This window comes from Corapipo altera, unplaced genomic scaffold (genome assembly GCF_003945725.1).
Source record: "Corapipo altera isolate COAL_440 unplaced genomic scaffold, ASM394572v1 1, whole genome shotgun sequence".
In the NCBI taxonomy this organism is placed as follows: Eukaryota; Metazoa; Chordata; class Aves; order Passeriformes; family Pipridae; genus Corapipo; species Corapipo altera.
The window spans coordinates 15,384,404-15,409,772 of record NW_020884873.1 but is presented as its reverse complement, the minus strand read 5'-3'; the positions used below and the strand labels follow the sequence as shown (position 1 = coordinate 15,409,772).

Genomic DNA, 25,369 nt, shown 5'->3' with positions numbered 1-25,369 from the left:
GCCCCGCGCGTCATGTGCGCCTCGCGCGCCATTGTCGGGGGCGGGGACACCGGGGCCGGGCCGTATTGGCGGGGCAGCGAGGGCAGCGCGGGGCGCCCCGCCGCCCATTGGTTGGTGGGCTTGGGCCGCCCTCTCCCATTGGCTGTTGGGGCGCAGAGGCGCTCGCGGCCATTAATCCACAGGTGCTGCCCCACCTTCCCACCTGTACGCTGCCACCGGGGGCGCCGTGCGCCCATTGGCTGGGGAACCTGGGGCCCCTTTTGCTATTGGCTGGCAGGGGGCAGGGCCCCGCCTCAGCACCCCTGCCCTGGGTGGGGACATCGTGGCGGCTGGGCCTGGGCAGGGGCGGGTGGGCACTGGTGGGGCCGGGGGTCTCTGGGCATGGGTGGGTGGGCACTGGTGGGGTCAGGTGTCTCTTGCATGGAGGCTGTAGTCCCCAAGGTGACGCTTCCCTGGTGCTCTTCCCCGCAGGGGTGGCGGTGCCAGCCCTGCCATGGCCACGTTGGTCTGTGGGACACTCCTGGGGCTCGCCCTGTGTGCACTGAGCAGCACCACTTTCCTCTACCACGACTACTGTGTCATCGGGGCTGGCCCCGCGGGCCTGCAGGCAGCCTATTTCCTTCAGCAAGCCGGGCGGGACTACGTTGTCTTCGAGCGGAGCCATGCACCTGGCAGCTTCTTCGCCCTCTACCCTCGCCACCGCAAGCTCATCAGCATCAACAAGCAGTACACGGGCAAATCCAACAGCGAGTTCAACCTCCGCCACGACTGGAATTCGCTCCTCAGCCACGATAGGCGGTTGCTTTTCCGACACTACTCGCGTGACTTCTTCCCTCACGCTGACACGATGGTGCGTTACCTGGAGGACTTTGCGTCCCTGCTGGAGCTGCGGGTTCAGTACAACACAGCCATCATCCACGTGACACTGGAGAGAAATGAGCAGGCCTGGAATGGCCACTACTTCCTCCTGACTGACCAGGACAGGAAGAACTACAAGTGCAGGTAATGGGCAAACCTGGGACTCATCATGCGGCTCTACATGGTCATCTTTGAGGTCATAAAATCACAGGATAAATTAAATTGGAAGAGACCCATAAAGGCCGTTTTGTTGGGTTGCTCAAAGCCTTGCCCTGTTGAGGCATGAGTATCTCCAGTGATGGAGATTTCACAGCCTCCTAGAGCCTTAACCGCCATCACAGGGAAAAACATTTTGTGGGGTCAGCAAGTGGATGAGTGGAATAAGTGCTCCTGGGAAGACATTGCCTTTCTTGAGCAATGTTTTTTGCCTTGAGCAGCTGAGGGCAGGGCAGACATGAACAGGCTGCAGTGGCCATCATGGCAGGGTCCATCCTTGATAGGTAAACTTGAAATCACTTCTGTTTTATCACTAGATAATTGCTGTCTGTGAAAAAAGTAACACAGTTGTACTCGTAGCCACCACTTCGTTTATTGAAAATGAGAGTGAGTCAGTGCAGTGACACCTCAGTCCCAGGTCTCAGCTCAGAACTGTGTCCCAGCCAAACTGAGCCGTGGGCTGACAGGGCTGGAACACAGAGGGGAACCAGAGGAAAGTGGGACTGACTATGAGAAATAACCCTCAACACTGCTGGTCTCTGAACTCCCCTTCCCCTCATCATGTTTACGCGTGTGTATCCTGTACTGTCATTGAGCTACGTTCCTAAAAACCTAGAAGTTACTCATGTGAACATATGGAGTGTATTTCCCACCTCTCCTGAGAACCTCAGCTCTCCGACAGCAGGTCGTGCTGGCTGTCACTTGCCGGTGTGCTGCTGGCAGGCTCGGAGGGGACAGAAGGCAATCCCGGACACCCACGTACTGCAAGCAAGTTGCTTTTTGGAGCTGTGTAATCAAGGCTGGGACAGCAGACAGTGCTGCTCGCCTCAGCTGCCTGGCATTTCCATCTAAGTCACAAACATTTCCCCAAGAATCAAGCAAAAGCTCTTATGGAGAGATATAAAAAGATCACTGTACTCATTTTTGGTGTTAACAATTAGTGATGTTGCTAACATGTTTTTATGGCTGGGAGTTACATTTCAAAATATCGAAACCATATCCTGTCTGCCTTAAAAATTACTTCTATCCTGCTCTACTAAAAGGCAACTCAAATTTTAAATCAAAGTCATTTTTTATGCATTATATAACCAACGTGTGGAACTTTAGCATTGTATATATTGTCAGTGAATACATATGAGTAGAACTTGCATTCATGAACAATGGAGTAAGATGTGTATGTACAGCATCCACACTGACTTTTGCTATATATAAGAACATGCCTAGTTGTCCTGAGGAGAGGGAAGAGAGGAGCAGGTCATTAGGTGAAACTGGGTAGAGGTTTCTTTTGAAACCATGGCTTGTGCCGCTGGTCCGGCATCACTGTGGGGGGCACATCACATCCATCTTTCACAGCGGGAGGAGGAAGGAGTGCTGAGATGGAGCCCCATTCCTCTAATTCCTGCATTCCCTAGTGCTATCCCTGTTTTTACAGCTCTTTGTTGGTTGCCACTGGGACGTGGGTCCCCAATGTGGTAAACTTCCCTGGCTCAGAATATGTTGAGGGTTACGAGACTGTATCCATCAACCCGGAGGATTTTGCTGGCCAGACCGTGTTGATCTTGGGACGAGGGAACTCAGCCTTTGAGACGGCAGAGAACATTCTGGGGGTCACGAATTTCATCCACATGGTGAGCCGGTCCCGCGTGCGCCTCTCTTGGGCCACCCACTACGTCGGGGATCTGAGGTAGGAAACTGCTTCTGTTCCTCTTTGTGATGCAGCTGGAGCACAAACAAGGAGAATCACTTCTTTCCCAGGCGACAGGCTGGACTGCACAGGTAGTGCTGCTGTGGTCCTGAGAGGCACAGGGGAAACGTGGGGCCTTCTGCAGGTCCATGATTTAAAACAATCCAGGTTGCAGTTGCTGAACACAGAAGCATGATGAGAGCTTTTTGGGATCTGTGTGAAATAGAAACACGTCCACTTGGAAACTGTATCATTAAAAAGTGCTGGCTCTCAAGTTGTTCCTTTGCTTGCAATCACAGAGAAAAGCTGAGAGGTTGGCTACACCCTGCAAGGGCAGCGAGGCTGTGTTACCTGTGCTTTTCCTTTGAGCCCTGAGGCTCTGGGGATAACCTTTACACTGAAGAGGAGTTGGGATGCCTGACAGTTGATCCCATTTTCAGCAGCTAAGACAGAACCTCCCTTCTTTTACCCCTTCTTATGTTCTCCTGTTTTTCATAGAGCAATTAACAATGGACTGCTGGACACCTACCAGCTGAAATCTCTGGATGGGCTTCTGGAGGGCGACCTGGAAGATCTGGCTATTGTCAAGGACAAAAAAGGAAAGCTGCACATCACACTCCGGTTCTACCTGGAGAACGGGAACATCAGCGCAGGCATCGATTCCATCACCCTCCCGCAGGATGAACTGGACAATTTTGCCACCCGGGCACCTTACGACCGTGTCATCCGCTGCCTGGGCTGGAAGTTTGACTTCTCCATCTATAACAGGTGAGGGAGAACCAGGATCTCCAGGGAAGAAGGTATTTAGACTGAAGGGCCTGAGTAGGGGGGAAAAGGAAGGGCAGGTCCTCTCCTGGCAGCATTGTTTGGACCTCCATGTGCTCTGAGCTACCTGGTGCTGCACAGTCTTCTGTTTACCCTGCAAGTAAGGCTGTGTCCCAGTGGGAATGTGTTTGTTGCTGCCCTCCGACCAACAGACTCTTAAGGCTGAGCAGATGGCAGTGCTGGGACCGAGTGACACAGAAAAACTTGTGCCTTTAGAACTTAACATCCTGACCTTCCAGATCACATGGAGAAGGCTAGCAATGTTTTGAGGTTTTTTTGAAATGAGGATGGTACAGGTGCAGATCACTACAGGAAGGTTTTTTCTGGGGAAAACAAATTTCCTTGAGGATGCAACCTTCTCTCCACCTTGGTGCATCCTGCAGTTGAAAATGATACTGCTAACTTCACTGTCTTCCAGAATTCACTGTCGGTGGCTCAGCCTGGAATTGGATCTTGTCCAGAGCTACCTTGGGATGAGCACTCTTGTCCTCATTTTAGTAGTAAACCCCACTGAGGGCAGCAGGGGTATGAAGCAAAGTCTTGCAGTGGCTGCAATATAATGTGTATCAGAAACCCTTTTTATTTGCTACCGCCATCCTTCCTGACAGCCTGCTCTTCTCTTTTGCACATCAGATCCCTTAGAATGATGCCAGGAAAAGGGAATATTAAAAAGTATCCTCAGATCAAACCCAGCTATGAGTCCAGAGGCACTCGGGGGCTCTTTGTTCTTGGCACTGCTAGCCATTCTGTTGACTTCAGGAAATCTGCTGGGGGCTTCATCCATGGATTCCGGTATACAAGTGAGTAACTTGGGTGTACAGAAAGGGCAGAGGTGGAAATTGTTCCTCTCTTCAAAGGAACAGTCCATAGCTTACTGCTGGAAAGAGATCACCCTTAATCTTATTCTGGCAATAACAATGACAAAACACAGCCGAACTGCAGCTGCATCTGCATCATCTGAAGTGGAGGAGAAGTGACTTGGGGTCATATCTGAAGTTTTTGGTTGTCTGTCTTTGTTTTGTCTTGTGTCTCTCTTGCCTGTTGTCTGTTATTTATGTAACACAATAGATTTCTTCCTGCCAGATGCTCTGCCTCGTGACAGGCTGTGGGTGAGAGGTCTGTGCTGTGGAGTTAAAACCCAGCAGCTGTGGGCAGTAGAGAAAATTTCCTTCTTTGTCTGTGTTTGCCCATCCTTATCATTAAAGGACTTTTCAGAAGTAACGAAATATACCTGAGGACCCCCCATCCCCTCCCCCACCACTTAGCATCACATCAGCTTTCAGAGGGCATCTCCACTGCAGTTACCAGCGATTGGGGTGGGAGATCCTGAGCACAGAGGAGCTGTAAAGCTTATTTATTGAGTCCTGCGCCGCAGCAGAGTGATTGGATTTCTTAAAAGCGTAAGATTGGATTTTTAACTAAGCTGTCTTTGTTTCTCTCGATGTCTTAGCTCGCGCAGTCCATCGCCTATTGGAAAACCGTCACCATGGTGTCCCCTGGCCATCCACAGTCTACCCTATTACACAGCTGACCAATTCCATCATCAAGCGGGTGAACGAGGCCTCAGGCCTCTACCAGATGTTCAGTGTCCTGGCTGACATCATACTGCTGAGAGAGTGAGTGAGTGAGTGAGTAATTATTCCCAGCACTGCACTCCATCATTTTGTTTCTTTTTCTTTACCATTGCTTCCCATGGTGCCACCACACAGATTGCTGCCTAAGGACGTGTAGGCAGCCACCCCAGACCTGTACCACTGCCAGTACAACTGGTGCCAGTTACTTCTGCCAGTTACTTCCCTTTCTTAAAGGGCTGGAATGGTCCAGACCTTCCCTCCAGGCTCAGCGATGGAATACTTTCTTACTGTCCCCAGGAAAAGAGTTTCCTTGAGCAGTTCTAATGTAAAGAGGAGTCTCATAATCCAGGAAAATAATGGAGTCTTGTAACAATATCTGCAGCCTTCATAAGCTCTGCATCAAGTCCAGCCCAGATCTGCAATGACCAGAAAAAAAAATTACTATCTGATGGCTTTTTTGCCTTATCCTCACCCAGCTGAGGGTGGTTAGGATCCCAGCTGGCTTTGTCTGGTGGGAAAGTCTGATGGTGTGGTTGCAATTCACAGGAATGCCACAGCATTTGAATACCTGGAAGAGTACCCCATTGGAGTCCTAGCCGAGCTGGAAATGCAGACTGGGAGAAAGGCTCCCAATGGGCTCTTTGTCATCATCATGGAGTATGGGAGGAATTTCTCTGGGGCTGACAAGGATGTCTTCTACTACAACCGTGCCGTGGGAGAAGCACAGCATGCCTGGCAGTCCAACTTTCTACACCCTGTTATTTACTATTACAAACACCTCCCAACAGGTGAGTTTTCCTGCTAGCTATACAAGCAAAACAGAGAGGGATGAAGATAGTTCAGAGCCAGAGGAGGGGAGGTACCTGAAGGCATTGTTCCCCCTTCTCCATTTCCCTCATGTCCATCCTGTGAGACACCCACCCACCACTGTGTGAGCTGAAAAAGAAGCTGGCAGTTGGCAGGAAGTTTCCATTGGTCAGTACAGGGCGTAGGAGGTTGGTACCAGAGACCTCACATTTGAAAATAGGAGCAAACAGACGTGCTGGAAATTTCCCCATTCCCAAAAAGAGGAACACTGCTTCCCTTTGGCTGGCACCCTGTGTATGTTTTGCAGAGCCTGGCAGATGAGGCTGGGCTGTTGTTGTTTGGCAGTGTTGCTGCCAAAAGAAAGCTTCTCTATGTGGCCGGCCCAGGTCTGAGAGGTCACACAGCCATAGAGGCAGCCAAAGGCAAGGGTTTGAAGAGGAGTGTTATATCCAGCAAGCAAACACGCTCAGAATAGATTTCCTTGGGAAGTGAATGTGTTGAGTCTTCATCCCCAGAAACCTAGGGTCATGGTCCAGCCTGCCTTGCACAGAAATAAGCATGATGTGTAGCAGTATTAAACACAGCTTAGGCTGTCTGGCAGTCCCTGCCCAGGGGGAACAGGAGTGAAATGACAGGAATGCTGTGAGCGGGGACAGAGGGCAGCTGTGCAGTGGCAGGGCTGTTGAAGACAGAGCTAGCAGAGGAGATTGCAAATGAAAGTAAGGTAGGGATTAAAAGGTCAGGACAAAAGCTGAAATAGCTGTCACAGCTGCTTTCCATTCCTCAAGCTCTTTTTAATGCCATTTTGCTTCTAAGAGACTCCCTTAATGTTCTCTTGGCAGAGCGTGAGATGAAACTCCGGCCGCCAGAGTGGCCTCTCCCTCGTCCAGATGCCATCCATCACATTGTGGAGGACTTTCTGACAGACTGGACAGCCCCAAATGCTCACATCCTGCCACTGAGGCGCTTTTTGGAAAACTGCCTCAGCACCGACCTGCGCAGTTTCTTTGCAGGTAATTTGAGCACAGAGTCGAGGTGGCAGGAGGAGGAGGAGGAATGTGAGGGACAAAAGACAGGAAGGATCTCTTCTGCAGATAGCTGAGATCTTCCTGTGGTGAGTTGCTTGTCTCACCATCAGTCACACCTCCTCAGCACAATCCCCAGACAGTAAAAAGTGCTGTTCTGTATGTGTATGTTCCCAAAGAGCCTTTGCTCTTGCTCACCATTAGAAAGAGACTGGCCCAGGCATGCCAGGATTTAGGGAAAGGTATATGAGGTTGGGTTCACTCCCTTTTCTAGCTGCAGCTTTCCTTCTCCATTATCTGAACATTTCTTTGTACTATTGGGTACTAGATCTTATGTACTGATGATGGGATTGCTTTCCCATGGGAAATGGGAGTGCTGTGGTGTGAGAGCTGAAGACAGCCTCTGCTGCCTCCCTTCCTGGTCTGAAGACTGGTCTGGGAACCTCCTGCAGGAAGCCCATGTGGCAACAGAGAGAAGCAATCCTGTGGTACAAAGAGGATGCCAGATAGACACAACCTCAAATCCAGATCCTTTTTCTCTCAGACTGCAGACTGGAGATCCCTCTCTGAATCTCCTGAGCTTTGCAGAATTAACTCAATTACTGTGCTGCCACCAAGGGCAGGGTTCTGGATGGGAAACTCCAGTCGTCTTCCCTCGTCCTCTCTGCCTTTTGTTTTGAATGAGTCCTTGATAGTTTATGGGAATTTTTCCCTACAGGGTACTCTCTGCTGAATCTGATTTTTGATCCTTTCCTCTGCAGAGTCCTGTTTCCTGTTTGCCTTCACCCATCAGAAGCTGCCCCCCTTCTGCCAGCAGGGATACATGAGGATGCAGGGGCTCGTGGGCAGCGAGGGGCTCCGGCGCCACGCAGTGCAAGCTGGACTACTGCAGGATTACACTCTCACAGACTTTTCGGGTGACAGACCCCCTGACAGCCACGACACGTCAAGGGACCAGTTGCTGAGAGATCAAGTCATTCCAATTCGTCCACTGCAACATCTAGTCAAGGCCAAGGATGAGCTTTGACCTTTCTTGCTCTACACTGAAACCTAGAGCTGTTGTGACAGTACTGTAACAGAGATCCACAGCAGGATTCTGCCCTTTTCCTGTGCCCTTTTTCCATCCTCATGCCTTCCCCTAATCATGAGTTGCCAAAGACCTGCTCAGATCTTGCTGTTACGAAGAGGACCAACATCTTTTGAAGAATGAGCAACAGGCCAAAATCCAGTGATGCTGAGGCTCCTGCGTTGTCCTTGCAGAGCTCAGAGTTGCCTGAAAGTGGTGTTTGTGTTTATCTGACTGACCAGTATCTGCAGTGACGTACAGAGGTCACAGAAGAGAGTTCAGGAACACCTGGGAAACTTAAAATGTCACGTTCCCCTTTGGAGGTGACCTGCTTGCACCCTGTGGAGCCTGGTGCAGGCTCTCTGGTCCCTGGATGCTATACCCTGTGTATACTTGAAGATTTGTTCCTGCATCGGGTCCCGAAGTGGTACTCTGGGCAACCTTCCAGTATTTTTCTTGCATTTGAGTTAGGGCGGTTGTGTAGCTTCAGTGGGGAGGGGTGTTTTTGTTACCATATAGGTCAGATAATTTGTCATTTCCCAGAGAGCACTACAAGGGACCCTTCCCTCCACAGTGGATGAGTAGCTTGCCTGGAATGCCTGGGACACAGAGACTGACACTGTACTTCAGCTACACTGTCCTCATGTTTTTCTTCTCCCACACCAGGCAGCCTGGAAGGTTAGCCCTTTGTCTTTTATAAAGCATGACCAATATTTCTGCTGTTTGCACTATGTCCCATCAAGAAAGTTTGACGTTGTTAAAATGCTCCTTCTCTAATTTATTTCCATTGAGTCACCTTGAGATACTACAGGGAGTGTCTGGGAGGTTGGCTGCACTTCGCTGCTCCCCCTGTCAGCCACATGCACTTGCCTGTCTCCTCCCTGTGGGCTTATTCCATGACCCTGGAGTTGCAAAGCAAGAGCAGTTTTCAGCTTGACCTTATGATATCCCTGTGATTTCTAGGAAATAGAGGAGGGGCAAGAGGGAACAGGCGTTTACCTCCACACATGTTTTCCAACGCCTTAGCTTCTCAAAAAATATACACTTGTGCTTCCAGACTGGAGGGGGCTGTACCTAAAGCTCTCCCAATCCTTTGAATTCAGTTACTGTTTCTGTAAAACCCCAGTTTCTTGGAGAGGCTGGGGAGCAGAAGAGTGAAGGACATGACAAAGGATTTCTTGCACTCTTTGGGAGTACTGAGCTGTGCTAGCAATGCTGCTGCTTCTGGAAGTTCTCACCTGTTCATGTGCAACTGGAGAGGGGAAACAATCACCTCAGTTGGCATCAATCAGCATCCTTCTGTGGGCTTTACATCCCATTGCCTCAGCTCCAAGGTCAGACCAGGAATGGCTCTCATGGCCTGTAGTTGCCTGGGTGATGTTACTACTTGCAACATCCTTGGCACCATGGGCTTTTTATTTTGGAATTGTCCAGGGGAAGAAAAGGGCCTGTGGCTGAATTGGGTTGACCAGCTGTCCCCAAGAGCCTGTTTCATTTGTTCTCTGTGTGTGCTGACACAGAGTGCATCCCTGTTGTACCTACACACATGCACATTCTCCAGTTGTTTCCTCTTCCATCCTCAAATTCCCTCAGGAAAATGTGAATCTGTACATTCACAGTGTACATGTTGCCTTACATTGTGATTTCCTTTAGAAAAGCAATGGTCTAAAAAACCAGCACCTACCAACTCTTCCAGCATGCTCCGCATGTCTCCAGTGTTTGATCTGGTGACTCAAACCCCAGAGGTTTTGCTGCCACACGCTTCCAATTGGACTTGGGGAGCCAGGATCCAAGTCTCCTTGCTTTGGTTGCTGCCGAATGAGTGTTGCCCTCTCAGCCTTGTTCTGGTTGGGCTCCTGCCAGTGCTGGAGGTGGCAGGGAGTGAAGCCCTGGCTCTGAATTGTTTTCCATCAGGGACCGTGGTTACAAACGCTGGTTTGTGTCACCCGCGGGGGCAGGGTGCGTTCTGGAAGGGAGTTGATGGCTGTCTGGGGGGTCGCAGGGCTGTGCACTTCAAGGACAGCCCTTTGCCCAGCTCCGACCTGAAGAGAGCCGCCGGCCGGGGAGGACCGTGACCGGGAATGGGGGCACGTGCGGAGGGCGGCGCCCATTGGAGGGCTCCGCCGCCAATCAGCGCTCGGAGTTTGCCCCGCGTGAAGCAGCCCGCCGGCGCCCACGGGGGCGGAGCGAAGCGGCTTGAAGGACGGGCACCGCGGCCAGTCAGAGATGACCGGCCCTTGGGTCGGCGACCAATCGGCTGAGGGGGCGGTGGTGCCGTCTTTCGCAGCCATCCGGTGGCTGCGGCCAATAAGCGCGCAGGTGGGCGGGGCGGCGGGCGGAAGTGCGGCTGGGCGCGGGTCACCTCCGGGCCGGGAAGGTGCGAGGGGGTCGGGGGGACCCTCCGGGCTCGGGCGGCCTGTCCTCAGGGGCCAGAGGGGGGCTGTCCTCCTTCACCGGGCTGGGGGGCTCGGAGCCCTGTCACTGCGGGAGCTGCCGGGACGCACCGGCTGGAGCAGCCCCGCGGTACCGGGGCTGCCTTGGGGGTGGGAAGGCACGTACTGTGGCGGGGGGACTCGGGGAAACGGCGCCCTGCGCCTGGAGCTGGGATCCCGGTGGAGGCCCCGTGGCCGTAGGGCCGGAGCTGCAGGGGATGTCGGGCTGAGCACAGGGGCAGGGAGCGCTCCCGTGTGGTATCCCATCAGTGTCTCTCCCGGGCACCTCCTGCCCTGGGGGCTGCCCTGCAGAGCGCACTCGGCTCGGGGCGCTGCCGCAGTGGGACCAGCCGTGGAGGGCCCCCCACCCCACGAACCTCCCGCTGTCCCCACAGATGGCCCAGAGGCTGGCGCTGCGGCGGCTGCTGTCCCTCACCCCGCGGGGTCCCTCGGCACCCCCCGGCAGGGCCTTTGGCACCTCGGCGGGCCGCAGGAGCACCTTCAATGTGCAGGATGGCAGCGACTTCCAGGACCGGGTGGTGAACAGCCCCAAACCCGTGGTGGTGGATTTCCATGCACAGTAAGTTCCCTCTCTCCACCGTCACATGTGCAGGTGTGCCCTGACTTTCCTGGCATGGTGGCACTCCGGGCACACCAGGGAGGAGCAGGCCCGAGGGCTTCCCAGGCTGTGGGGTCTGGTGTTACAAGGTGACTTTGCCCATGGAGCTCAATCCATAAAGATTTCATTCACAGCTGTGCCCTGCAGCGGTGTCAAACAGCAGTGCCAGGAAGGCTTTCCCCAGGGTGGTGTTGTTGCACCTCCCAAGTGCTCAGGTGTCACCCTGCCCCCGGCGTTGCATCATCTTGCAAAAGATACCTCAGGAAAAAAATTCTGATCTCTCCCCTATTTAGCTTTCTGGATGAAATGTCCTCTTAGAAACATTAAATGTTGTTAACAGCCATGGAGGAGCTCTGCACTTGCTCTGCCCTGGCACTGCCATGTTGTGTCTTTCCAGGTTTCCTAAGGCTGCTTGCTCTTGAGGCTCTTGACAGCAAATGCCTTTGAGTTAATAACAGCCCTGTGACACCAACAGCAGCATTTGTCATCAACAAAAATGTTGTCATCCTCTTGCCAGTAAAAATATTCCTAGATGTTATCTGCGGGATTAACGACACTGATTATCTTTGTTTTTTCATGTGTTTTCGTAGTCCTGCAGTGCTGTCACATGAGCCTGTTATGGCTGATTGAGGGCAAACAGAGTACAAAACAGCCCAAAAACTTCTGCTCTAAACAGACCGAGCTGGCAAAGCAAAGTGAAGTTTAGTTGGGATCATCCAGGGAGGAGAGTACAAATAACTGGAAGCGTGAAACTTGATAGAGAGGGAGGCTGAGGAGGAGCAAAGTTCACCAGAGCTTCAATTCTATAAGAAAAGGGCACTTAGAGCTTTAACTCATGGTTTGCTTGAACTGAGTAAGTTCATACTATCCTAGCTGATGCAGTTAGAGCATGCAGGGAGTGTCCAGGGCCTCACAAAGCCTGCTACTACTGCATTTGGGTCTGGATTAGGTGGTCTCCTTTTGAACAGATGCAATGCCTCTGCAAGTTTTGCAGCTAAAGGGGGTCTCTGTAAACCCTGCAATGAGCATGGAGGGGAAATCTGTGATTTGGTGATTGGCATAAACTGATTTGGGTGTGGTCTGCGAGCCTAGTGCCCGGCAGCAACAGTGGCTCCAGGGCAGCAGGATCACAGCTCTGCATGTGGATGTAAAGCCCGGTGAGGGTGAACAAGAAGAGGGCAGGAGAACCAACAAGGCTGGCAAAGCAGCCTGTGCTGTGATCAAAACAACATCTAAAGCACCACAAATGCTGGGTGGTGACCGCTTCTTCCACTCAGCCCCTCCACCACACACACAGAAAAAACCCTTTGTTGAGGAATACATTCAGTGCAGATGTCTCTCAGGGTGCAGTTGCAGGGGAGCTGCAGGTTGACCTCTGGAAGTCCCAGGCAAGAGGCCATGAACTGCTGACCCTTTGCACAACAAAGGGCCTGGGGACATGTGGCCCAGCCAGGTGACCTGACACTCAGAGACACAGCAGGAGCTGACTGTCCTGGGCTTAGACTGTGAGGGGATGAAAGCCCAAGGGTTCCATTGTTCAGGGTTCCTCCTCAAAGGCACCAGCTTCATCTGTTATTGCACAAAGATTAAATTGTTTTAAGGATAGGGACATCTGAGACTCTGCTATGGGAAACCTGGGGTTGAGCCAGCAAGAAAACCTGGTCTGAATGTGAGTGTGGGGTGTGTAGCTGTGAAGGGGCCTCGGTCCCAGCTCAGGTGTTTCGAGTGTGACTGCCAGAGTGGCTTCTGGCTGGTTGAACATGAAGCTTCCTTAATGCCTTTGGCAGCTCCTTTGTGAGAGGAGTGTTTTTCAAAGCTGTGGTTCAGGAATGGTGTTTCCAGGCTGGCTCCCGAATGGAGCAGCACTGGCATACCAGCACATCCTCCATGGCTGTTGCTGTGCTTGCTTCCTCTAATGTCCCCTCTCTTTTCTTGCTCCATCAGGTGGTGTGGTCCCTGCAAGATCCTAGGCCCCAGATTAGAGAAGATGGTGGCCAAGCAGGAGGGGAAGGTGGTGATGGCCAAGGTGGACATTGATGATCACACAGACCTTGCTATCGAGTACGAGGTAGGAGGTGGAAGAGCACAGACTTTCTTTGGCTGGCAGCACCAAGAATGTCCCTCCCTGTGGAAAGCTGTGCCTGCATGGCAGCAGCATTGGAGGGGAGGGGAAGCCCAGTGCCTACTGGTTCCTGATCTCTTGTTAGTAGGTAGATTTTGCTGCTTGGCTCTTCTCCGGCTCTGCTGGTCATGCTCAGCATTCCCACCTCTGATTCTGCACAAAGGTGTCTTCTGGGCCTTGCAGGCATCTGTCACTTGCCTGGCCTTGAGGAGCCTGAAGCGCATGCAGCATTTTGCTGTGAGTCTGGGCTGCTCAAGTGCAGGGCAAGAATGTAAAGTAACAATCCCCAATCTGCTCTGCTACTGAAAGTGGTTCTTTGTGCCACTGGCCCATCTCTCTTTCCCTTCCTTGTTCAGGATCTCTAGCTGGGTCATAACATCCCGTCTTTAAGTTGCAGCACAAGGAGACACCGTGAGTTTTGTTTGGGCAGGTAGGAGCCAGGTCAGGAAACACACATAAACAACAGGACCATGCATCCTGCTCTTGACAGGAGGGACCTTGGTGCTTACACTAGTGTGTTAACACCACTGCTGGATGTGTTCCCTGTGGTGCCTTTCTCCAAGGAAGGAGCAGAACAACTGGAGAAGGCTTTAGGTTTACACAATTTAGTTATTTTTTCCCTGTGTCAGGTAGTTTAAAAAATACAAAAGCTCCTCTGACAACTGTGCTCACTTCTGTTTTCTCTCCTTGTAAACAACAACTCTGTCTGTGGAGTTGGAGCATCCTGCTGTTGTCTTTTACAGGGAAGAAAGTGCTTAATTTTCACATGCCTGTCATGCAAATGGATCTGCTCCCCCTCTGCAGATGAAGTCCTGCTCCCAGGGTGGAAGCTAGCTCAGGAAGCTCCTCAAGCTGCCCTGCAAAGTGTGAACCATCTCTTGAGCAACCTGTCATTTTGTTGAGCCTGGAGAAGACACTGTATGCCATTCCCACACCCTGCCAAGCCAGAAGGAGACGGAAGTGGAAACAGCTTGTTCCCTCCCACTCTTTCCCGAGGGAGATGTTTTTGCCTGTGCTGTGGTGTCGTGTCCACACAGCTGGTGCCCACAGTCATGACCCGCAGCTCCCACAGGCTGAGCACAAGAGCCTCTGGTGTTCTCGTTGGTGGGCACATGCTGGCAGATATGCCCCAGGCCAAGGAAGGTGGCTGCTGGCTCCTGAGCAGGGCTGGCTACTGCAAGCCCGGAGGCTGTGTAGCAGAAGGATCCTGGTGAGGAGTTGAAGAGGGTGAGGTGTTTTTAGTGGTGGTCAAAAAGTGTGTGAATCCTAACATGCAGACAAGGCTTTGGTAGTGGTCATGCTAAGAAGAGAATAGAGATTATTATCTCAAGTCTTGTATTGTTCCAAGCCTTCCAGTAGATCAAATTAGCTGGGATTACAAGAGGATAATCTCAGATGAGTGGAAAATGGCAAGCAGGGTGTGTGCATATGAAGGAAGTTCTATGAAAAGAGGCTGAAAGTCCCACGTTGTGCAGGTTTGATGACACGCTGCGTGTGCTCTCCCACAGAGTGGTGAGTGAGCAGCTGCACTGTCTGCTGTGTGCACGTGTTTGTGTGCAGGGTCTGCCTGTCTGGCAGCCCTGTGGGAGGGGGGCAGGCAGGACTGAGGCTGCAGGGAAGGGTCAGCTTCTAGCAGTTCATTCCAGAGCCTTATATACAAACATGATGAAGATTTTGTTTTGTAAGAGGGCCTGGGGATTATCGCTGCCTCCTCTGCCTTTGGGGTGATGCGTATGTCTTGTCTGGGCCATTATCCCCATGGCTAAAGCCCCACAGCCCCCATCTTGCTGCCTGATTGCACAATGTCCTAGTCAGCAACCTCCTTGGCACAGGGGGAGGCAGGATGAGGGGGAGACCCTGTGGAAGAGCCGAGGAATGCTAGTGCATTCCTCTACACAAGTGGCCGGCTGCCCTTGGCTCCCAGCCATCCTGGCTTAGCACGAAGCACAGATGCATTTCCTGCCACTAGTAATGTCCCCAGTGCCCTTCCCCATCCAGTTATGCCCAGCACAAAAGTTCTTTCTCTGGGGACTCCTCCTTGTATCTAACACCTTTCATCTCTGATTGGGGCCTGTCTCCACTGTTCCAGCCCACTCCTGACCTCTCACCTTGAGAGCATAAAGGGAGAAGAAATACTTTTGTTTATCTTCAGTCTCTTAAAATTCTTTAGATTCATCTCTTGCCTTGGCCAGTTGCCTCTGTGTGTGGCCACTGGGAAAGGGCAGCCCCTTCTCCAGCCACTGTGGGTGGGCAGCTCAGAAGAGCTGCTGGGTACAGAGATGGTCGTTCATCAACAGAGCTCCATCCTGTGTTACCACCTCATTTGTAGGCCTGGGTGAAATCCTCTCTGCTCTGTTGTGTGGCATCCAAGTTTGCATGAAAGCCCCAGTTTCAGATGGGAGAGAATTTCCTTGGTACGGGTGGTGCCAGGAATAACCTGGATGTTCATGTTTGTTTATTTATCTGTGTGGTCAGCACTAATCAAAAGCAGACTGACTTTTTCTGTAGAAATGCTCTTGAGGGAGGAAGAAAGTTTGTTTAGGTTCAGTGCAGATGGGACCCAAAAAAAGAAGGGGAAAAAAATAAAAAAGCGCCCTCAACTTTGCATTCTAAAATTCTCATGACATTTGCTTCTCAACCAGCAAAACAAAGTGCGTGCTCCGTTAATGGGCTGCCCTTGCTGCAGCTGGCAGGAAGAAAGCTGACAAAAGCATCGTGTTTTCTGGGCAGAGACAAGTTGCTCCATGCCCCTGGTTCTTGCCTGGCTCTGCAGCATCAGACACAGACCATCCACTCTTCCTCGGGGTTTGCTCACCAGCACGAAGAGGGAAAGAGATGGAGAGATTGAGGCTGTGTGAAGCTCATGGGTGCTCTGGTTGGCACGCAGGGCCCAGCTGGCTGCTTCTCTGTAGTGCTTCCAAGATTCGCCTGTTCCTCACCCAGGCCCTAATGGCCTGATGCTTGCTGTTGCTGGTTTTTTTTGGATGGAGCTGGGGCAACTCTGCTCGACATTAACCCACTGTGCAAAGCAGAGGGAGGCTCAGTGGATGTTTGCCCTTCTCAGGAAGGGAGCAACCGGTTGACTGCCATGCTGGTACTGTCCTTTCTCACACCTAAAACGACAAGGGAACATGTTGATGGCACCATCGCCAGCACTGGGGCCCAAGCCCTGTGGATGTGCTCCCTCCAGTCAGTCACTAGGAGGAGCTGAAGATCCTGCTTTGCAGCAGCCCCGGCGCTCCCATCGCTTCAGATGAGACTGCAAAGCCCTGAAGAACAGACTGCAGTCTGGCTGGGACTGGGTGGGAAGGGAAGAAGACAAAATGTCCCTTTCATCTTGGGCTCCCAATGGGAGAAAAGCCAGTCCTCTGGTGGGTTCCCAGAGGAGGGATTTGCAGATTCTTTTTGGCAGCAAGGCTGGCAGTGCAAATGGGAAGGCCCCGCAGGCTGGAGGAGAGTCAGCGGGTGAGACAAGGACAGGACATGTTTTGAGGGGGAGACTTTGCAGAGATAAGGGCATTGAAGCTGTAGGGTCAGAAATGTGACCAGATCTTCTAGTGCTGCAGCTCTCCCAACTCTGATTGTTCCTTCTCTCAGTCATGTCCCTGGGGTCTCTGCTGTCACCAGTCAACCAGCAAGTCCTTGGGGAATGTTGTCATTTTCAACACTGTTCTCTTGGATAATTCCCAGAAAACTTTGTTCTGAGCTAAAAAAGCAGTGCCCAGAGCAGCACAGCTGCCTGCTGGCTCTGGTCAGAGGGACTTCTTCACTTCTTCCTTAATTGTCAGGGATCTGCAGTGGGTGGCCACTGGTGTGTGACCAGAGGAACCACTGAAAACAGGAGTGGAAAAGGAAAGATGGGTTGGTAGTTGTCATTACCATGATATGATGGAGCAGGAAATCTACCAGTGCAGTGATGGGACCATCTTCCAGCTCCAGTCTTGTCTGGAGAAGAACACAGGTCCAGTCTGATGCTGCCCTGACTACAAAATGTCCAAAGGTCATCATGTCTGAGAGGTGTCCTGGATTTGTTTGCTTATGATAGGACAAAAGGGAAGGAGAAGAGGAATTTGTACTGGAGAGGTGGGAACAGCCTTGCCTCATTTTTATATTAGGTTTGGCTTAGTCTTTAAAAATTTAAACTCAAAAAGCAGCTCAGCCTTGACTTAAGCAGTGTGCTGTAAGTCAGTACAGAGATGAGGCCACAAGGAGAGGAGGAACATGGAGCTCAGCTGGCCTGTTTGGCAAGTGGACATCTTACCCTAGAGCAGTGTATGCTCATCTCCCTTGTAGCCACTTCTGCAGAGTTCCATTTGGAGACCCAGTGCAGCTGGGCTCCCCACAGCCTCTGCTCAACCTGTGTCTCCCTGTTTCTCTTGCCCCCAGGTGTCAGCAGTGCCAACTGTGCTGGCTATGAAGAATGGAGATGTTGTGGATAAGTTCGTGGGCATAAAGGACGAGGATCAGCTGGAGGCATTCCTCAAGAAACTCATTGGAGCCTGAAGTAAAAGGGTGGCTGTACCTCTCCTCTGGACATGTCAATGTTGTGCATTCCTTGCCTGGGAGAGCTGAGGGCAGGTCAACTCCCTGCCCTTTACAACCTGGGGGTATTTTCTGGTTTGGTGATTTTAGGAGATGGACAGTGTTGTAACCCTTCCCTCCCTCTCCCCTTTCTTGTGAGCAGCAGTAGTTGTAAAGGGCACTGAGGAGCAGGGCTGCTTATTCTCAAAATGGGGAATGTGGCTGGAATTAGGAGCCTGTGTTTATCAGCCAAGAGCTGACGTGCAGAGCTGCTGCTGCTGACTTAAGAGGAGGAATGTTTTTCTCTTTGCCTCACATCTGATAGCCCAAAGCAGAGGGCAGCTGCTCCCTACAAGATGATGGTACATACCTGCCCTGGGTGGGTTCATTTAAAGCTGAGAATGCCTCTGCCTTGCCTGTGAAACTTGTCTCTTTGTTTCTCTGCCCTTATGTTGCGGGGACAGGTACAACTCCTCCACAAATCCATGGGCTCCCATCATAATTTTATAAGAGAAAATATAAAGAAGTATTTTATGGATCTCCTTTTGTATGCCTGCAATAGAGAACTTTATCAGTCACTGCTGTCTGGCTGGACAATAAAACTTGAGTCTCAGAAATCACAGGGAAGTCCCTTGTCTGTCCAGAGAGGTGAGAGGGAGTATCAGCAGCACAGTGGGCTGGTTTCTAATGATGAGTTGGGAGACTGCAGGTTTTGACTTGATCTCTACTAAAAGGTAATGTGCTGAAAAACAAAAGTAGGGGATTACTTTCAGGGCTTTTGGTGGAGCTTATAGGACCCCCTTTGTGTGCTGCTGGATCCAGGGCGCCAGAAGGAGGACTTGCCTCCCATGTGCAGAGGAGCAGCTGCTCATTGTGCACAAGGAACCTGAGCTGTGCTCGCTCCCCCCGTGCTTTTCTCACTCCTTTCCTGCCCGTGGAGCCTGACAGCCTCCCTTTCCCTTTTGTGTATTATTAAGTCTGCTCAGGCAGGTGAGCCCTGCCAGAAGGCAGTCTTGACTTCAACTGCCCTGACCTTTGGACTATGGGTGCCAGTTTTGTGCTCCTATTGCAAGAGCCTTCAGCCCTTCCCACCTCTTCCTCCTCTTCATATACACCTGTTTCCAGCCAGCCTGGCTTCTGAGTGCTCCCAGCTTTCTCTTGTGCTTGTAGGCAGAGTACAGCACCAGCACTGATGCTTACTGTAATGTTTAATTCCAGTTTGCTTATCTAAGCTGCATGAGAACATTGTAAGTGCTTAATAACCATGTACAAGCTGCTTTTTTTTTTTTCTCCACAGCTTCTGTTTCCTTCAGTCACTCTTAAATCTGCTTTGGCTCTGCTCCATTTCACCTCCCTGGCATAGGTTGCTACGAGCAGTGAGGAAATTTTTTTTTCTGCACCTTTGCAACGACGATTTATGACCTTTGCAGGAGCCAGGGGAGGGGTGATCCAAGTCCTGCTGCAATTGCAGTGCTGCTGGTGTCACTGCTCCCACCTCCTTCTGTCACCCCTGGGGCCTGGGCAGCAGCATGAGGTGGTGCTAGTCCCCTGAGATGGGTGCCTCCCCATCTGGGCTGGGCTGATCTCACCCCTGGAATGCTGCTAGAGGTGATGTCACTTGGATGTAATTTGGTAAAGAACTGTTGGTCAGTTATGATCAATAAAACCTGGCATTTCATTTTATTTTGGAGATCACAGAAGTTATGCTGCTCCTGTCCTCCTCGTGTTTCAGGGTGGGCAATTTCCCCTGCAGTTTCGGTGTTCCTGCTTGGTAAACACTTCTAGTAAAGGCTCTCCATTTTCCTGCATGAGCAGGAAAAGTAGGGGAACAGCGTCACATACCCGACAATAGTTAACTTTTTTGCCTTACCATCCCACAGAACAGGAAAAAACAGTGACTTTGCATTGTGTAATTATGGAGCAGTATAAATTAGTTATTTTATCACTTCCTTGTAAGGAAAAGCTAAAGTGTATTCAGCTATTAAAGTGCCAGCACACTTCAGAGTGCATTATATGAAAGCCACAACTGTTTCTTTGAGATAAATGCTGAAGATCCATGTACGTGGTGCCCTGTGGGAATCCATCAGAACAGTGTAACAGGTGGACAGGAGGAAAACAGTTTTGGGAACAGCTTGAGATTCCCCAAGCACTTTGCAAGGTTTTCACCACAGGACAGGACTCAGAGCACAAGGATGTTTTCTGTGCCAGGTTCTTAATTCAGCTCCCTGTTTGCCAATGGCTGGGGGAGGTTTCAGGGATTCCCACAGCAGTGTTAATAACAGAGGAGGTGCAAGTGGAAAGCACTACAAGCAGTGTATTTATGTAGTGGTTAAAAGCAATTTTCATGCCACCTGGATGTGATGTTGGTCTTTCCCGACTGAAGAGAGGTGAAGCAATGGGTAATTCCTCAACAGTAGCTGTTTTTCTGTGTCAGCTGGGAAAATGTTTCCCCTCAGCTCAGTCCAGCAAGGATGCAGTTTGTTTTCCCTTTTGGAGTTAAGCACATCCAATGCTACTCTGATCTGTTAAGCATTTGCTTTCTCCTGCCCAAGCCTGTCTATATTTTACAGTAGCTTTCTCAGCTCTTAATGTTCCTTGTTGCTGTTTTAAGAGGACATGGGGATCAGTGCCTTCCCAAGGGGAGCAAAGCTCAGCTAAACCCACTTCTCCTCCCCATGTATGTTTTGAACCTAACACCAAGATTCCCCCAAAGTCAGGCATAGTGCCCCTGTCCTCAGAGTCTTGTCCAAGGTGCCTGATTCCAAGGTTCCTGTTTCTGTAGGCTTTACACTTGAATCAAGCTCTAACACAGCTGCTCCTTTCCCAAAGATGTTTGTGCCTGCCTGCTGAACACCAAGTTAATCTTCAGCTGCTCTGGGTCATAGTGAAGATCTGCAAGAAAGGAGGGAGAGCTGTGTATCTTCTCTGCTAGAGGGGCTATGCCAGGACCAGCTTCAAGAGTTGGTAGAGGATGAAAAATTCAGGTTGCCTGGCATGCAGCACTGAAAGGGTTGTGTATTATGTGGCCCTTTGAAGGGGACAGTTTTGGCCAGCTTGGTTCCAGTGAGGTCTGATCTCAACAGCCCAGCCAGTAAATCCTTTGCTTTATCAACAAATATGATTCCTTCTATGCAAAGAACAAAACAAAGACCAGTTCGATGTCAACAGGACACTGACCAGCCCTAGGCAGGGCCTTTCACCAGCCCGGCCAGGCTGTTTACCCTAACAGTTTGTTAATCACTTTGAGCTTTCCCTCACACACCTCGTTTTTCCCATCCAAGTAATTATAGGATTCAGACAGAATCAGCAATTAAATTCTCCAGCTCTGCAAGGCTGTTAGCAACGTTAAGCTCCGTGTTGTTCGGTGTTGCTGAATGGTGGCAAGCGCTTGCTGTGAGTTTCCTGCAAGTTAAAGAGTAACAGCTGCAATATCCTAGGCAATAAAAAGATAAGATAAAAACTACCATAGGCTTTACTTCCAGACTAAAACCAAACTAGATCACCTATTACACACTCTCGTCCTCCTTACCTGCCCCTGCAACACACCCAAGCTCAAGTTGTGGTTTAACCCCAGCTGACAACTAAGTACCATGCAGCTGCTTGCTCACCTCTCTCCTGGTGGGATGGGGAGAAAAATCAGGATTAAAAAAAGGTAAAACCTGTGGGTTGAGATAAGAACGGGGAAATAAAAGAATAATATAGCAATACTTGCTAATGAAAAGGGAAATAACAAAAAGAGAAAGAAAACCCCAGAGAAACAAGTGATGTACAACCCAGTTGCTCACCACACATTGACCGATGCCCAGCCCATCCCTGAGCAGTGATTGAGCCCTTCCAGGTAACTCCCCAGTTTATATATTGGGCATGGTGTTCTATGACATGGAATATCTCCTTGGCCATTTTGGATCAGCTGTCCTGGCCACACTCCTTCCCCATGTCTTTTGCAGCTCTTCACTGTCAGAGTACAGGAAACTGAAAAGTCATTGATTTAAAGTAAGTACTACTTAGCAACAACTACAACATTGGCGTGTTATCAACATTATTCTCATACCAAATCCAACACACAGCACTGTACTGGCTACTAGGAAGAAAATTAACCCAGTCACAGTCAAAACCAAGGCCAAAGTCCATCACCACACATGGGCGGTGTCCTGCCATGTCCTGCCACCCTTGTCAAGGACATGGGGTGCACTTGTGAGCTTTGTGGTTTCTCTGCCTCTGCAGCTCTGTAATTTCAGCAACACTTTTTTTCTTAAAACCTTTTTCAGGCAAAAACCAAAGATTACAATTCTCAGGACAGTGGTAGCCAGAGGCAGGATGTGGTGTCAGAGGGGGCTGCTGTGCTGAGCTGTGCCTGGTTGCTTTTTTCCTCAATTCTATCACCCAGGGAAGGATGGAGGCAGGAACAGCAGGGGAAACCCCTAATTTCTTACACCCAAAGGAGCCAAATGGGTGGAAAATGGAGCCCTCCAGGGAGAGCTTAAAAATGTGTCAGCCCACAGCCCAGTGGGAACAGAGGGAGGAGAAACCCTGTGGCTGCCTTCCTGGTGGCAAGGAGTCCCTGATGGGTAGTGAGGGAACTGATCCTATAGGGAGAGGCTAGAGTGGGATACTGAAGCTGCTTATGTTGTGGGAGTGAAGGACAGCTGGCAGCTGCAGGCAACAGGACAGCACCCAACTTCCCATCTGCTTGCATTGACTTCCTAGGCCCTCATAATCCAAATAGTCACAATAAAAATGCACTAAAATTGACAGGGTTTCTCCATGGTCTGCAGCTTCTGTGAAGTAAGGTCCCTGTACATATATATACATCTTTATCCACTCACATACTCTTGTTGTCTGTTATGGAGAGTGCCAGGAGCTTCTGGGTCTCACAGATGTCCCCAGCAGGTGTAGCTGCTGACAGAAGAGGACAGGAGCCAGCCTGTTGGCTCTCCCACCCAAGGGAAGGCTGAGCTCCCAGTACCCTTCTCAGCTACCACAGACTCCTCATCCCTCTCCTGCTAAAGGCACCCCAGCACCATCTCTCCTCGGAGTGGACAAGTGGTTGAGCAATTTCCTGAAAAACAGGAAATTTTTCAGTGAGAGCCCTCAGAAACACTGACTTTAAGTCATCCAGAGGGTACAAAATGCACCAGAGATTTCGGTGTTTTCCAGAGATGGTGACCTCCGGTCACCCGCTTGGCTCCCGCTCCTCCACACCAGTCTCACACAGGTCTCACACAGGTCTCACACAGCTGGCAGCAAGAGGGTGTTTTTCCTAGCTGGCTGGCTAGCTTCATGGCCTCAGGAAGGAAAGGATCTGCCTCCCCCGAGGTTGCTTTCTGGCTCCATCATGAGGCAATAACACTTCCCCGCAGGGCCCGTAGCCGCGGGCGCAGGGACTGCACGGCTCCTTTACTTGCAGGTGGCTTTACCTGCGGGGCTGTGCCACAGGCAGCAGCAGGTGACAAACCCAGCCCTGGGTCTGGCCAGGGCAGTGGCAGAGATGGAGATGGAGTGCTGTACTGCATGCAAGCTCCAGCACGCCCATGTATTTATATAACATCATTTTGCTTTAATCTGGCTTTTTAAAGTAAACTGTCAAAGCCCTTTCTGTTCACTTGTTCACTAGGAACCTTTTTCTTTTTTTTTTTTTTTTACTGCGAGTTTCATCTTTCAAAGCTTGGCTAGTTTTGAGTGATGCCGAAAAACCCCTCTTACAGTGGCTTTTTGTTCCACACTGCTATTGTTCAGGCAGAAGTGGTTGTTTTCTTTTCATCCTGGCATAGCTCAGGAGTGACTGCATGGTCTGAGCTCAAACTTTCTAAAAATACTTACCCGGGAGGAGAGATCCAGCATGGCAGTGTTCAGACCCAGAGATTAACGCCTTGGAAAGGTGCAGTGGTCTGAAAAAGAAGCCGGTGGCAGCATTGTGCCAACTCTGGTCACTGTAAGCCCTGAAGCTGCAACACGTGGCAGGCAGAGAGGATCTGCAGAGTGCTATGGAACTCTCTGAGGCACCAGGGAAGTTCACCCAGTGCCTGCAGAACCAGCCCAGGGGAAACACTTTCTGTGGGGAAACTATAGGGTGATTCAGAAGTCATAAAGAAAAGCACTTCTTGCTGCTTGGAGAAGCAAGGTTGAACAATGAGACTGCTCCTCCTAACCAGAGGTTGGCCTTCATAACCACATCCTCTTGTTGGAGCGTGAGACAGGGCTCTGGGGGAAGGGATGATGATAGAGACTGAGCAGAGCACAGATCAGACATATGACAAATTGCAGGAAAGCATGTGGGAGCTCCTTTTTGTCCTTCCAGTGGCTGATTGCAGGAAGCTTCCCAGGTGACGGCTTTAGCAGCTGCTGGGACAGGAGACCTTATTGTTCTGCACTTGTGTTTACAGCCATGCCAGTTTTTGGCAGGAAGCTACAAGACAAAACCCTCACATTCTTCTTTCTTGCTCGCCAGGTCTCCTCCCAAGGGGCTGATCCTTCAGCCTAGCTATTTCAGCTTAGCTCACCACCTGAGGAGATCCACCTTCCACTTCCCATCTGGGACAGGTCCCATGGGCTTCACCCTAAGATCCTGGCAGAAGCATGGAAACTGTTCATAGAGCTCAGGCAATATTAAAGGTTGTTGCTCTCATGCCTGCTGCTGTGCAGTTGCCCAGCACACCAACCCCTTTGTTCCTGTCTGGGCCCTTTCCCTGGCTGTGGGCTCAAGTTCCGTTCTCATTTTGTTGACAACTCTCAGGAGGAAGCACATTTAAGGTTTTCTTAATCTGTCTGGCATTGCACAGAAGGCAGAAGCTGGCAGCACCCTTGAGACGAAAGGATGTGGGAACATGAGGGACCCGTCACTGCTGGTCTCACTGGAGCCTGCAGCAAGGAAGCTGGCATCATGTGGCCATGTCCGCAAGCAAACTCCTTAGGCTGCTGTCATCTCCCTGTTCTGCTGCTCCCCCGCAATGCTGTGCCTCTCTGTGACATTGTGCCCAGCCTGTGGTGGCCAGTAGCACATGACTGACCCAAGGGCACGGTTCCCAGCTTCATCTTCTCCAGCTTGCAGCCGGGGTCATGATGGCTGAGCTCTGCCAGCATTACATGCTGAGCCTTGTTTCCCTGCCTTTTTTTTTTCCTTCTCTCCCTGGGGTTTTATACTGAGGTCAGGAATGATGGTCACGTCCCCTCCAAGGAATCAACAGGCTGTGGCATTTCCGGTAAGGGCGGACACGCATCTGAGGCTGCTGGCAGCAAATCCCCCTGCCATGGAGCTGACAAGGCAAGAGCCTGGTGTGTTACCGGCTCTGCTGAGGGGTGTCAGCCGGGGTTTTCCATGGACCGGATGTGCCTGCTGTTTTAATCTCACCTGGAGAGTGCCTGGCTGCAGTTCAGCCCCCGCCTCGCTTGCCTGCGCCCCTGATCTCATGGGGTTTTGCAAGCATAGAGTCAGCCCACAGCAGGGGAGCTGCAGGAAGGCACAGAGCTCGAGGTGATTCAGTCAGGGAGCCTCTCTCCCAGCTGAGTCAGGCTTTATTCCAGCACCTCCATGTCCTGCTGCAGGGGTACATGTCTAGAAATTGCAGGAACCCTCACAAACTGGGTCTCCCCAGGACTTCTGGCCCTTTGCTTCCCCAGCTC

The 25,369-nt window shown here is 51.1% G+C and overlaps 2 protein-coding genes across 2 annotated transcripts; both read left to right on the top strand.

Moving 5' to 3' along the window:
• Nucleotides 1–143: 143 nt before the first annotated feature.
• FOXRED2 (FAD dependent oxidoreductase domain containing 2) lies at nt 144–8,818 on the top strand. The gene is made up of 9 exons (XM_027668518.1): nt 144–182; nt 472–1,002; nt 2,507–2,758; nt 3,257–3,526; nt 4,217–4,383; nt 5,034–5,199; nt 5,704–5,945; nt 6,807–6,977; nt 7,751–8,818. The coding sequence occupies exons 2-9, from the start codon at nt 494–496 to the stop codon at nt 8,014–8,016; spliced, it is 2,043 nt and encodes a 680-aa protein (XP_027524319.1). The 5' UTR covers nt 144–182; nt 472–493; the 3' UTR covers nt 8,017–8,818.
• Nucleotides 8,819–10,357: 1,539 nt separating this feature from the next.
• On the top strand, nt 10,358–18,369 carry TXN2 (thioredoxin 2). The gene is made up of 4 exons (XM_027668551.1): nt 10,358–10,432; nt 10,883–11,067; nt 13,051–13,174; nt 17,615–18,369. The coding sequence occupies exons 2-4, from the start codon at nt 10,883–10,885 to the stop codon at nt 17,729–17,731; spliced, it is 426 nt and encodes a 141-aa protein (XP_027524352.1). The 5' UTR covers nt 10,358–10,432; the 3' UTR covers nt 17,732–18,369.
• Nucleotides 18,370–25,369: the final 7,000 nt, after the last annotated feature.